Source organism: Miscanthus floridulus, chromosome 6 (assembly GCF_019320115.1).
Source record: "Miscanthus floridulus cultivar M001 chromosome 6, ASM1932011v1, whole genome shotgun sequence".
NCBI lineage: Eukaryota > Viridiplantae > Streptophyta > Magnoliopsida > Poales > Poaceae > Miscanthus > Miscanthus floridulus.
The window spans coordinates 35,535,065-35,547,934 of NC_089585.1; the positions used below are offsets into that span (position 1 = coordinate 35,535,065).

Below are 12,870 nucleotides of genomic sequence, written 5' to 3' on the forward strand. Positions count from 1 at the left end.
CGTCATGGCACAGCAGGGGACGCAGCTCGGGGATGGGGGGCACCACAGGGGATGGCTGCGGCGGCTCGCGAGAGTGGGCTTGGTGGGAGGCGACGTAGTAGAGTGGGGCGGGGCGGCCATGCCATGCGACATGGAGTATGGGGAGAGGAGCACGGGGCAGTGCGGGATGGGAGCAGATGCAGCTCCGCGCGCTATAGAGAATGCCACGACGAGCGCCCTTGCGCTAGAAGAGAGCGTGGTGTCAGTTTTTTTTTAGAAGCGCACTGACGAGCAGCGTTGGATAAGACGGAGTGCGGGCACGCGACGTCTGAACATACGTACGCTTGCATCGTATCATTATCGTAAGATATAGAGAACTTGTTGGAAGACGAAAGATACCAGGAATTGTTTCTATTCAAATAACTTTTTAAACTGGAAAGACACATAAACCATTTTTATTTAAATAGCTTTTAAAATAGTGATTTAGAGATTAGACCGTGATGATGGCACGAGATAGCGAGTCTCTTTTTCATCCGTCTCGCCGGTCACTCCGTCAGTCCGTCAGTTCCGGTCTACGGGCCAAAGCCAAACCGCCGACTGCGGGGGCTTATCCGCACTCCGACCGGTGCCACCTCCTCTCAGCTCAGCCCGCTCCCAGTCCCCTCCGCAGTCCGCACTGCCGCCTGGCCATGGAGGCAGCCGCCGCCGCCGCTTTGTCCCCTCCCCGCGTCGCCCTAGATGCCCGCACACTCTTCTCGCCGCGTTGTTCCCTCCCCGCCTCGCCCTCATCCCAGCTCCGCCTCGCCGCCGGGCCCCGCGCGCTCGCCGCCGCCAAGCCGCGGTTCCTGAGCCCCCACCGAGAACCCGCCGTCGACGGCGGCTGCGGCGCCAGGGATGTTGTCGCGATGGTACGGTCCGCGCTTGGCCGAGCTCCGGGGCGCGAATTCGCCGTGTCTGGAGTGCGATAATAACGCCTAAATAGTGTCTTTGTCTGTTGTTGGCTCCCGCCTGCAGGTGGTGCCGTTCCTGAGGGGAACCGCGTGGGAGCAGCCACCGCCGGATTTGGCCTCGTTCCTGTACAAGAACCGGATCGTGTACCTGGGGATGTGCCTCGTGCCGTCGGTCACGGAGCTCATGCTCGCCGAGTTCCTCTACCTCCAGTACGACGACGCCGAGAAGCCAATCTACCTGTACATCAACTCCACTGGCACCACCAAGGTTTGGTGCTGCTTCTGATTCACCTTTCCTTGATTTCCTTGTATGGCGATTATTACTTGGTTGTATCCAATGAGTGAGGACGTAGATCGGAGCTCACAGCCAAAATGGAAACACACCTACCTAGGAATAGGAAAACAATAAACATGATAAGGCTAGGAGCTTGAAGTATGCCTGGGTTATTTGACAGACCAATGGCTCCAAATACCTTTCTGTAGGCTTGAATTGGGCATCAATTTATCTTAGCCTGTGGATTTTTGGCTCTTTAATCATTAGTTTTGTTCACCTAGAATATGTGTAAGTGTATTTGTTTTCTCACCCACCGAACAGAGTTTTCTAAATTTTGTTATAGCAACTTATCTCTAACAATCACAGATTAATTATTGCTCTAATCCAATCTTCATATCATCTGATATGCTTTCTCCCTCCTTATTCAGAATGGCGAGAAGTTAGGTTATGAGACAGAAGCTCTTGCAGTATATGATGCTATGAGGTCAGCTTTGACATACTATGTATTTATACTGCTTTCATGTTCCTTTCAAATCTATTGCTATTCCTAATCCCCCTCTTAATGACTTCACTTGGCTGATGCTTTCCACATGTTCTCGATGTGAACTTGTATTGTAGTTAGCTCATTATAAGAAACATGCCTATTTTTGTGGCTGCCTGGCAAGCATATGGCCTGAAAAACTCACTGAACTGAAATATTTTATCTTCTATGTAGATCGGAGCTCTTTTGTACAAAACAATAGCTATTGAGTCCATGCCACTTATAAGGAACATGCCTGTTTTTGTGGCTGGCAAGCATGTGGCTTGAAAAACTCAGACTGAACTCAAATATTTTATCTTCTATGTAGATCAGAGCTCTTTAGAATGTAAAACAAGCTACTGAGTCCATGCCACTACCCCATTTTTACATCCCACCCATGCCTGCTTACCGACTAGCCCCACTAGAAACGAGGAACATTGTCCGTGAGGCCGTGACCAAATACTATAACTATAACACTTGTCCAAGTTCTCTTCGGGCCAATTCCATGTTTACTGCACTCCATGTCAAGATGCTATTTTGTCCATTAACTTTTATCGCAACGTTAGTAATATTAGCATTTTATAAGTTCTTTTTTAGTAATGAATCTGCCAGTACTTTTTTACTTTAATATGTTGTTAGTTAAAGCTATTAGAGTTCAATCATACTCATATTTCTAAAGTAACATATACAACAACAACAACAACAACAAAGCCTTTAAGTCCCAAATAAGTTGGGGTAGGCTAGAGTTGAAACCCAGTAGAAGCAATCAAGGTTCAGGCACGTGAATAGCTGTTTTCCAAGCACTCCTATCTAAGGCTAAGTCTTTGGGTATATTCCATCCTTTCAAGTCTCCTTTTATTGCCTCTACCCAAGTCAACTTCGGTCTTCCTCTGCCTCTCTTCACGTTACTATCCTGGCTTAGGATTCCATTACGCACCGGTGCCTCTGGAGGTCTCCGTTGGACATGTCCAAACCATCTCAACCGGTGTTGGACAAGCTTTTCTTCAATTGGTGCTACCCCTAATCTATCACGTATATCATCGTTCCAAACTCGATCCCTTCTTGTATGACCGCAAATCCAACGCAACATACGCATTTCCACGACACTTATCTATTGAACATGTCGTATTTTCGTAGGCCAACATTCTGCACCATACAACATAGCAGGTCTAATCGCTGTCCTATAAAACTTGCCTTTTAGCTTCTGTGGTACCCTTTTGTCACATAGGACACCAGATGCTTTGCGCCACTTCATCCACCCTGCTTTGATTCTATGGCTAACATCTTCATCAATATCCCTGTCTCTCTGTAGCATTGATCCTAAATATCGAAATCCTTCCTAGGCACTACTTGACCTTCCAAACTAATATCTTCCTCCTCCCGAGTAGTTGTGCCGAAGTCACATCTCATATACTCAGTTTTAGTTCTACTGAGTCTAAAACCTTTGGACTCCAAAGTCTCCCGCCATAACTCCAGTTTCTGATTCACTCCTGTCCGGCTTTCATCAACTAGCACTACATCGTCCGCGAAAAGCATACACCAAGGGATGTCCCCTTGTATGCCCCTTGTGACCTCATCCATCACTAAGGCAAACAGATAAGAGCTCAAAGCTGACCCTTGATGTAGTCCTATCCTAATCGGGAAGTCATCCGTGTCGCCATCACTTGTTCGAACACTAGTCACAACATTGTTATACATGTCCTTAAATCACTTGTTCTAAAGTAACATATATAGTGGAATAAAGTGTGAAGCCGCATGCTCGGTGTTATATATAACTACACTTGTTGGACGTCTGAGGTTTTCCCCTTCTATAACTGCTAAACTGATAAGCTTTCTACAAAAAGCAGGGCCAGGTGCCTTTGGTCTAGTAACTGTTAAACTTCAAGATAAGAGCTGAACACAGTAGCCTATGGGACTTTGCTGAGGTTTGAAGTTCCCCAAAATTTTGTGAGTCAAGTCTAGCACATTAAACACTACCAATATAGTTAATAAATAAGAATTAAGGTACAATGTTGATTCAGTTTCTTATATTTTGTCCCCTTGTACAAAATAGAGTAGTCCATTAGGTGTGCCTTCTTCAGTGATTCATAACATGCATTACTTCACTTGTAGTAGTCTGTTAACTTCCCCTTGTTCCAATTGGCATTACCATGCCAGCTCTTATTCCTTTTTTTCTCTTTAAAAAGAACTATGGAGTACTAGCTTAATATCTCTACCCCCATTGCAGGTATGTTAAAGTTCCTATTTTCACTCTGTGTGTCGGTAATGCATGGGGAGAAGCTGCTTTGCTCTTAGCTGCTGGTGCTAAAGGTAACCGTGCTGCACTTCCATCATCGACAATAATGATAAAACAGGTTATTTCTTTTTCTTCTGTTGATATATATGCATTCTAATTTCTTTGTTATTTGAGGTTAATGCTCATGGCACACAAATAAGAGTAACATTATACTGCAGAATGTACTATGATCTTACACCCTTGCTCCAATACCGTGCTGCACTTGCACATACTTTGTTTATGGACACACAAAATATGTGCAGTATCATTGGTATTTGTTTGCTAATAATGTGAAACTAGAATGTCTTACCATTGTGACATGCAATGTGCAGCCAATTGGTCGTTTTCAAGGTCAGGCGACCGACGTTGACATTGCAAGAAAAGAGATGCGAAATGTCAAGATAGAAATGGTATTTTTCCATCTCTTCTATGAATAAAGATTTTTTTGAGGGCATGTATAAATAAAGAATTAATAAAATTATCATGGATTTAAACTAATCTAGCATAGCTAATGCTACCTTGTTTTGAGCAGTTGATATTATTGCTCCACATTATCAATGTACAAACATAGAAACTTGTGCTTGCGCAGTGTCGAACTTATATTTCTTGAGTTCATTCACTTCATTGGTGATTGGAAGAACTATTAAAAGGGCAGACCCAGTGCCGGAGGCTCCCACATGAGTGGGGTCTGGGGAAGGGATAAACCGAGACAAGCCTTTCCCCGCAAAATCTGTGGAGAGGCTGCTTCGAACCCACGACCTGGTGACTCAGTGAGACAGCTCTCACCTACTGCACCAGGCCTGCCCTTCTGATTGGAAGAACTATTGAGGAAAAAAAAGAAAATGACCATCCTACTATCATTAATACGACCATCCATCCATCCAACTTTTTCCTAGTCTCGAAGTAACTCTTTTCGGTTTCCAAATACAGGCAGTCCACAAAAAGATCACTAATTGCTATTCATGGTTACTGGTTTAAAATGAGTTTGTGTTAAGAAGAGTTTGTACATTGGGAAGCCATCTTTATGGTTTCTGGTTCATAGTGGTAGTCAGGTGCCCTGGGAAACCTGGTTGTGCAGGGGAACTATTATGGTGCCCATGCTGCCTTGGTCATGTTCCTGTCTGTATAGAATCACAATGCAGTAAGAAGTACGATTGTTTTGAGACCCAGCACAGGTGTTAAAACTTTTGACCAAGCTTTGCGTGAGAAAAAAAGAAGGGCTTCCATTCTATGGATAGGGAGTTGATTTTTCTATTTTAGGTATTATCTAATTTGCTATGATCTTATGTCCTCAAAATAAGTGAGATACATGAATGTGGAATTATGTACTTCATGGTTATTTTTTCACTGTATTCCACTTGATGTATATAAGCCATTTTCATCTGTAGTAATCGATCACAACTCAATTTATGAAGTTTACTTACATGAAAGTTATCTGAAGCTTACACCAAAACATTGTAGTGTGTAGTGACCATGGATGTTGAGAACAGTACTTTGGCCTAATGTTAGGAAAACCTGAATCTCTTCTTGGCCTAATGTTGGGTTGTTGGCTGAAACACATTGCATCTAGTTTGAATATACAGATCTCAGTCACTTTGCATTGGAAAAATATATCTCAAAACTGTAGCCTAGATATTTCCTTGCATGAAACTTAGTTATTCTTTCTTGCTGCAATTCCCAATGGGGTGAGAAGTTTCTTCCAGTATACAATTTACTGTCTTAATTTGCGTTCAGGTTAAGCTGCTGGCAAGACACATTGGTAAACCGATTGAAGAGATTGCTCGGGACATCAGACGTCCTAAATACTTTAGCCCCAGTGAAGCTGTGGATTACGGCATCATTGACAAGGTAAACAATCACCACGGCAGACCAGAAGAAACTACTCAATCTGATCTGACAACAACTGCATGTTCTACAGGTGATATACAACGAGAAAATCCAGGAAGATGGCGGTGTCGTGTCAGAACTCAAAAGATCAAATTTGATATAGTGTTCTTTTTTCACAAGTAGACACGTCTTTGTATGTTTAGTGGTCATTCACATGTGCTTGAGTATTGAGTAGTTACTACTCAATCACTCATTAGCTGGCTGTAGAGGCGTAGAGCACATAATTGAGTAGCCAATGCAATGAACAAGCATTTCCTTCCTCTGCCATTTCGACACCGTATTGCCCTTACCCAATGGGCGTGCTGAAAGATGAATTTTGGTAGGTTGTTGAGCGTTGGTGCCCTGTTTGAGTGTTTTAGCTTGCAGGGGAAGCATATAGTTGGATCGTGGCAATTTACTGTGTGGCTTGTTACAATCTGGACCGTTGATTGTTTCAGCTCAGCTCATAGATTGTTACAGCCTGCAAGTAGCAATCCACAAAATTTCAATAAAGCAAGTAGGGCCTGATCTACATAATTTGAAGCGAAGGAAAAATATAGAAAATTCATAGGGTTTGAACTATGCAGGCGAAAAAAAAAAACCCTATGGAATGTGAACCTATAGAATTCTAATGGAATTGCATGTTCGTAGAAATTTTGGAGAATTTCTAGCACGAGGTACAGTATTTTGAACAAAAAAGTATTTCTCTCTCTTCAGATTCTCGTGTTCTTTTCATTTTTACATCTAAGCAATCAGTCTTGCAGTTTTTATGTGCTTTTTTATTGGCTAATTTTGCTCTGGGTATTTATGTTTTCTGTTAGTATTCCCTAGGATTTGATGTATTTAGGCAGTTTAATTCTGTGTTTTCCTAGTGTTGCACCTTGAAAATCCTGTATTACAAATATATTTTAAAATATACTTGTGAAAGTTGTTTTTTGAATGAATATACTTGTGAAAGTTACCGGTTTGATAGACTTGCTGCATCATGGTGATTAGTGAAGCATGATAAATTTTGGTCGAGGAGACTTTTACATGATAGCAGCAACATTTCCTGGGCATACAAGTACGATAAATGTTGCAGCAACATTAATCCGATTCGCGTTTCTTCCAATTTTTTTTTTGATCTGCATGATAAATGTTGCAAACAAGTACGATTGGCGCAAAAGGTTGGATTGGTATACAATGGTTAAATACTTTTATTTTGTTCAACTTCTGAAAAAAAAATCGCTTCCCAGGCATACAGTTTGTGTGTGCTTGTTTTGAAAAGCTTCCCCTGTATCGCAAGCAGGCGAACCGCTGCCTAGAGTGTGGTTCGTGAGGCCTTTTCCAGTTCACACTTGCACACATGACACGTGCATCTGTGATCTGTCCAATGTTGCAACGGAAGCCGCCACGACATCCCTCCCCCCAGGCCAAAAGTTGTTGCGAAGCTGCGGGAGCACCAACGCATTTGACATACGACCCTTCAATCAATCAAAGCGAAATCGACCCTGCGCCCGGCGTGACATGGAATCGCACCCGCACCAGTCGACCAAGAGCGGCAGCGGCAGCGGCAGCAACCGTGGAGCCATGGAAGAGGAGGACCGGCTGAGCAGCCTCCCCGACGATCTCCTCGACGCCATCCTCCGCGCCCTCCCGCTGAAGCAGGCCGTCCGCACCAGCGCGCTCTCCCGGCGGTGGGCGCGCCAGTGGCTCCGCGCGCTGGCCGCCTCCCGTGTCCTCGACCTCAACGACCGAGCCTTCGCCCGCGGCCAGCCGCCGGCGCGGGCCGCGGCCACGGTGAGTCGCTGCCTCCGGCTCCACGCCGAGCACGGCTCGCCGCTCGACGTGCTCCGCGTGGCGCTGGCGTCCCCGCCGTCGTCAGGGCCGAGCGACGGCGCGTTCGGGCGGGACGTCATCGGGTGGATCGCGGCCGCCGTGAGGAGGGGCGCCAGGGAGGTCGAGGTGGACGTCCTGCACCTGACGCCGTCGCAGAACGACGACGACTCCGACGCGGCCTTCCTGGAGCTCCCCGGCGACCTGTTCCAGGCCAGGAACTCGTTGGAGCGGGTCGCGTTCGGCGGGCTCAGCCTCCGTGCCGTCCGGCTCCCCGCGGCGGGCCTCGCCGGCCTCCGCTCGCTCTCCCTCAGCAACGCCGACGTCACCGACGAGGCGGTCCGGGGCATTCTCGCCGGCTGCCGGGCGCTGGAGTCCCTCAGCCTCAGGAGCTGCCCCCTGCTCACCTCGGTGAGTGTCGCCAGCGAGCGGCTGCGGGACCTGCAGCTCCTGGGCTGCCGCGCCGTGCAAGAGCTCCGGGTCGCCGCGCCCGCGCTGGAGTCGCTCACCCTGTACGGCCACGTCTGCTGGAGCGAACCGGACCAGAGCTGGCAGGAGGCCAACCCTGTTTGCTTCGACTTCGGCGACATGCCGGTGCTGCGGGACGCGTACCTGTCGCACCTCGGCTGTGGCGACTACAACATCGTCCACGACATGGCTTACCCCTGCCTGTACTACGTCGTCGCACATGCCCGGGTCTTGACGCTTTGCTCCATCGGCTTGCTGGTACCGATTTCTCGCTCACAAACACTGTACAATTCAGTACTTCAGTAGACACTGCACGGAAGAAGATAACAGGCTAATTATGTACTCTTGTCGGTCAGCTTCTTTACCAACACGGCTGGGATGAGAGCGCATTTAGGGAGATGCCGAAGCTAGAAGAGCTGCAGCTGCTGCTGGCCTCCCCAGAGCCATGTTTCTACTGGGACAATGAAGACCAGGAGCACGTGTCCACTTTCTTCATGCTCACGCCGCTTCCGGTCCTCCAACGTCTCTTTCTCCGCGTATGTAAAGCTCTCTCTCTCTCTCTTGCCCAAACTGAACTTTGATGAGTTTGCACCTCTGAACTGAGAAAAATGTGTTCAATTTGGACCTGAATGCATGCTGAATCTATCTGCAGCTCCCCAGCGATCCTGGATACGGATGGGACAGCAAGGCAGCAGCGCGTGCAGACGAGACCGACGGCGCAGACATGACACTCGAGCACGAGATCGTCCTTCACCAGCTGACCTTCATCAAGGTTGTGAATTTTAGGGGGACAAGGCGAGAGCTGCGGCTGCTCACCTTCTTCCTGAAGAGGGCCCCTAGCCTGGAGCGGCTGGTGCTGCTCACTCCGGCAGGAGAGAAAGCTCCGGCAGACGAGCAACTAAAAGCCATGCGAGAGCGGGTGTCGGAGTTGCAGAGGTCGTCGCGCGAGGCACGCGTCTCCGTGCGCCGGCCCAAGGAAGACGATAGCCCGAACCATGCACACACCAGGTTCTTCCACGAGGATGATGAGTATGTAGCTAACTAAACTATGCATGCACCGATCAGGCATATGATTCGACGATATATAACCACTGCAGCTCTTGTACCAAAAATTAAGGTGTTAGATCGGCCTGCTCTACTCTCTCTTTTAGCATTGTATACGGTTGGTGTTAGATCGGCCTGCTCTACTCTCTCTTTTAGCACTGTATACGGTTCCAAATTATAAGTTATTATATCTTAATTTGTCTGAAGACAAACTTTTCGTAACTCTGACCAAATCTATACCAAAAACCATAAACAGATACAAAGTCAAACAATATTCATTTGATACATTATGAATTATATTTCAATCCAACATTTATTTGACATTATACTACCTGTCCGGTGCAATTCTAGCATTCAGATATTGTCTAAAAAAATACAACTCTATCTTCATACTAGTTTGTGGGACCCTCAACTCTAGAAATGATGTCCTAAAACGAAGCATCATATGAATGTATGATGTCAACCATAGTAAATGTAAAAAGTTGTATTATTTATAGAGCAGAGAGAGAGTATATGTTAATACATTTTCTATAAACTTGTCAAAGTTCAGACAAGTTTGATCCAAAACAAAACTAAAACGACTTGGGCCTGTTTGGATCCCCTCCTCTAAACTTTATAGCACTAAAAGCTTTAGAGCACTTTAGCTCACTTTTGAGCTCTAAAGCTCTAATATGAGGTGGGCTAAGGATTAGAGCTAACTTTAGATCACTTGTTTGGAGCTTTAGCTCTAAAGTTTAGAGGTCGAAATCCAGACATGCCCTTAAAATTTGAACGGAAAAAGTACAATCCACAAATGAAAAAAGTACAATCCACAAATGAGTACGATGTATGCAAACGATAAGGACATGTTTCTTTAAACTGTGTTTTTGAAAGCTATATATGTTGCAAAACTTGCCTTTTGAAAAGCTGGGAAAGCTATATTTATGGATTGAGTTTTAATAAATAAATTGTTTGATATGTCTAATATCCTCCAAATATTATCATTACAAAACCTAGCAAAAACACTTCTAGTCTACCTTATGCCTTCTAAGGGCAGCTCTAGTATATAATTTTCTAGTAAGATGCAAGGTGGCATGTCACAACTCACAAGGTGTTGTCCTAGTTAAACAAGTCAAAACGAGTGTAAATATATTACTCCATGTAAAGGTGGGCTCTGTATTTAATAAAATATATAGTATTCTAACTTTACCGATGAAGGGAGAATAAGTGGTGATGAATACATTTTATTTATTCTTGGCATAAAGTACAAAACCAAGTAAAACATGTACAAGATCCTAAACTAGCACATGCTATCATGTATTGTACACTAGCAAAAGTCGGGTTATTATCCACTTTCAACTTAGCATAATAAAATGAAAAAAATGAAACCTTGAGAAGCTACCAAAGGCGAAAGGACCTCATGGTTAAGGCTAGATAACGAGCTGGCTCGACTCGGCTCGGCTTGTTCTGGCTCGTTAAGATAACGAGCTAGCTCGGCTCAGCTTGTTATCCTAACGAGCCAGAAAGCTAGCTCGGCTCGGCTCGTTAAAAGCTCGAGCTGGCTCGTTAAGCTCGCGAGTCAGGTATAAAAATATACAAAATATAATATTTGTATTTATCTAAAGTTTGAGAATAATAATAATATAAAAGAAATGTATCTAGACCAGTTACCAGTCAATTTATAGGGTCTAGACCAGTTACCAGTCAATTGTAAAGTGCAAGACATGAAGTAATACAAAAATTAATATAAGTTTTGATATTTTTTTCCCGAAAAGCTTGGCTCGTTTAGCTCGCGAGCGGCTCGTGAGCTGGCTCGAGTTGGCTCGTTACAGCTAACGAGCTAAAATCTTGACTCGGCTCGGCTTGTTATCATAACGAGCCGAGCCGAGCCGAGTCAAGCCAGCCACGAGCCGAGCGAGCTAACGAGCTTCGAGTTTTTCGTCCAGCCTTACTCTTAGTAAGTCACAGTAACGTCTTACATACGTTCTTATGCTTTGTAACACCTCCTAAAAAAAACGTAGCAATAGCATCTCCTCTGGTCCTCTTCCTTTAATTTACTCCCCCTTCCCAATCCAGCAAATCCGTAAGGTGCATGTGAAATATATCCCTAATCCCTTAATCGATTCTCCCCCTCGCTTCGACGCTCCCAAATCCTGGTTCTCTTCTTGTCGCTGCTCGGGGTAGACAACATGTCGTGGAGCTCGCGTACCATGAGGCATCCATGCCAGTCCAGCAAGCCCTGGGCGGCGCTGGCACCATCCAGAATGCCGCCATCGCCCCTTGCATCCTTGGTTGACCTTCAGCGAGAGTGACTCGATGGCTTTCGAGGCCGAATTTGCGTGTGGTGTCTCTACCATCTGTTTTGGCTACTCCTTCACCGCCTTCCTCGCACTACCAGATCGAGCGGCGGTGTTCGTAGTAGGCGGCCAATGCCACAGCAGCGAGCCAGCTCGTGGTGCTTGCCCACGTGGAGGTCTGGCGCGTGCCCGTGTGCGTGCCGCGCGTCGCCAGGGTCGCGGTGTCTGCATCCTGGGTGTGGGGTATTAACCCCTATACCCTTACGGCTAGGCTTGAGCCGGCTTGGACAAGGGGATCTGGCCCACTAGAAGACGACGCGCGACCCGACCAATCTGCTCGGAGTCCCGCGCAAGGAATCAAGGCAGACTTGGAGATCAAGCAAGATCCTGGTAGGTTAGAATAAGAATCATTATCTGGCCACCTATGGCAATTGTAACTGGTTTGGATTAGTTTCCAGATCTGTAACCCTGCCCCTCAGACTATATAAGGCGGGCAGAGGACCCCTCTAAAAAAACATCTCATTGACATACAGCAATACAATCAGACGCAGGACGTAGGTATTATGCCTTCACGGCGGCCGAACCTGGATAAAATCTCGTGTCTGTCTTGCGTCACCATCTCGTTCGTAACTTGCGCACCTGTCTTCCGATAATCTACTACCTTAGGCATACCCCTAGGTAGACTGCCGACCGTATTTCGTCGATAGTGGTGCGCCAGGTAGGGGGTGTGCGTATTGCTCCCCAGAAGAACAAGATGGTCATCATCCCCGATTCCATGGCTACGCCGAACGGCCTCACGTTCACCGTCGGCCAGATCACCTGGACCACTAGCTCCGACAACTTCATCGCCATGACCACGGAGGAGGCGCGGATCCAATCTGCGTCGACCACTACTTCACCAGCATCAGCTACGGCTCCGACCACGTTGGACCTGGCTCCGGCCACACCAGCATCGTCTTCAGCCACGCCGACAACCCGTCGTTCGCTTCCTCGCTACAAAGGGAGACAGATCGACAACACCGACCTGCTCGACTCCATCGATTGGGTCGGCACCAAGCTTGCTGAAACCCTAGCTCTGGTAGATTCGATTCAAAATCAACCTACCGAGCAGGTAACCACTATCCACAATAGATCTACCCGACTAGCTCGGGGCCAGTCGTCCTGCACGACTCAGTACAGATCTCGTGGTCACGTCTAATCCTGAAGGGCGCTCCATTCATCGCCGACCAGCCCCCGCAACGGGTCTCTGGCTCTCCGAGTGCGAAGCCTCGATGGAGAACTACCAGGCTCAGCCCTACGGCCTGTGAAACATTGCTTCCAACTATGCGCATAATATACAACGCTGCTCGGATCTATGTTTTATACATCGACCTCGGCCAAAGCCACGCAACTTCGTCAACATG

General features: G+C 46.7%; 2 protein-coding genes across 2 annotated transcripts; both read left to right on the top strand.

The window, feature by feature from the left end:
- The first annotated feature begins 549 nt into the window (after positions 1-549).
- LOC136455927 (ATP-dependent Clp protease proteolytic subunit-related protein 4, chloroplastic-like) lies at positions 550-6,145 on the top strand. The gene is made up of 7 exons (XM_066455651.1): positions 550-887; positions 994-1,197; positions 1,632-1,687; positions 3,951-4,077; positions 4,331-4,408; positions 5,733-5,846; positions 5,917-6,145. The coding sequence occupies exons 1-7, from the start codon at positions 669-671 to the stop codon at positions 5,986-5,988; spliced, it is 870 nt and encodes a 289-aa protein (XP_066311748.1). The 5' UTR covers positions 550-668; the 3' UTR covers positions 5,989-6,145.
- Positions 6,146-6,356: 211 nt separating this feature from the next.
- On the top strand, positions 6,357-9,416 carry LOC136455926 (putative FBD-associated F-box protein At1g61330). Its single transcript, XM_066455650.1, has 3 exons — positions 6,357-8,405; positions 8,504-8,683; positions 8,800-9,416. Exons 1-3 carry the CDS (start codon positions 7,371-7,373, stop codon positions 9,190-9,192), a joined length of 1,608 nt encoding a protein of 535 aa, XP_066311747.1. The 5' UTR covers positions 6,357-7,370; the 3' UTR covers positions 9,193-9,416.
- The last annotated feature ends 3,454 nt before the right edge of the window (positions 9,417-12,870 follow it).

Bases quoted from the DNA above. Each gene is read 5' to 3' on its own strand.
- LOC136455927 (XM_066455651.1), top strand. From the start codon at position 669: ATGGAGGCAGCCGCCGCCGCCGCTTTGTCCCCTCCCCGCGTCGCCCTA. The intron at 1,688-3,950 runs GTCAGCTTTGAC...CCCCCATTGCAG, and splicing joins GCAGTATATGATGCTATGAG to GTATGTTAAAGTTCCTATTT. The intron at 5,847-5,916 runs GTAAACAATCAC...CATGTTCTACAG, and splicing joins ATTACGGCATCATTGACAAG to GTGATATACAACGAGAAAAT.
- LOC136455926 (XM_066455650.1), top strand. From the start codon at position 7,371: ATGGAATCGCACCCGCACCAGTCGACCAAGAGCGGCAGCGGCAGCGGC. The intron at 8,406-8,503 runs GTACCGATTTCT...CTTGTCGGTCAG, and splicing joins TTTGCTCCATCGGCTTGCTG to CTTCTTTACCAACACGGCTG. The intron at 8,684-8,799 runs GTATGTAAAGCT...ATCTATCTGCAG, and splicing joins TCCAACGTCTCTTTCTCCGC to CTCCCCAGCGATCCTGGATA.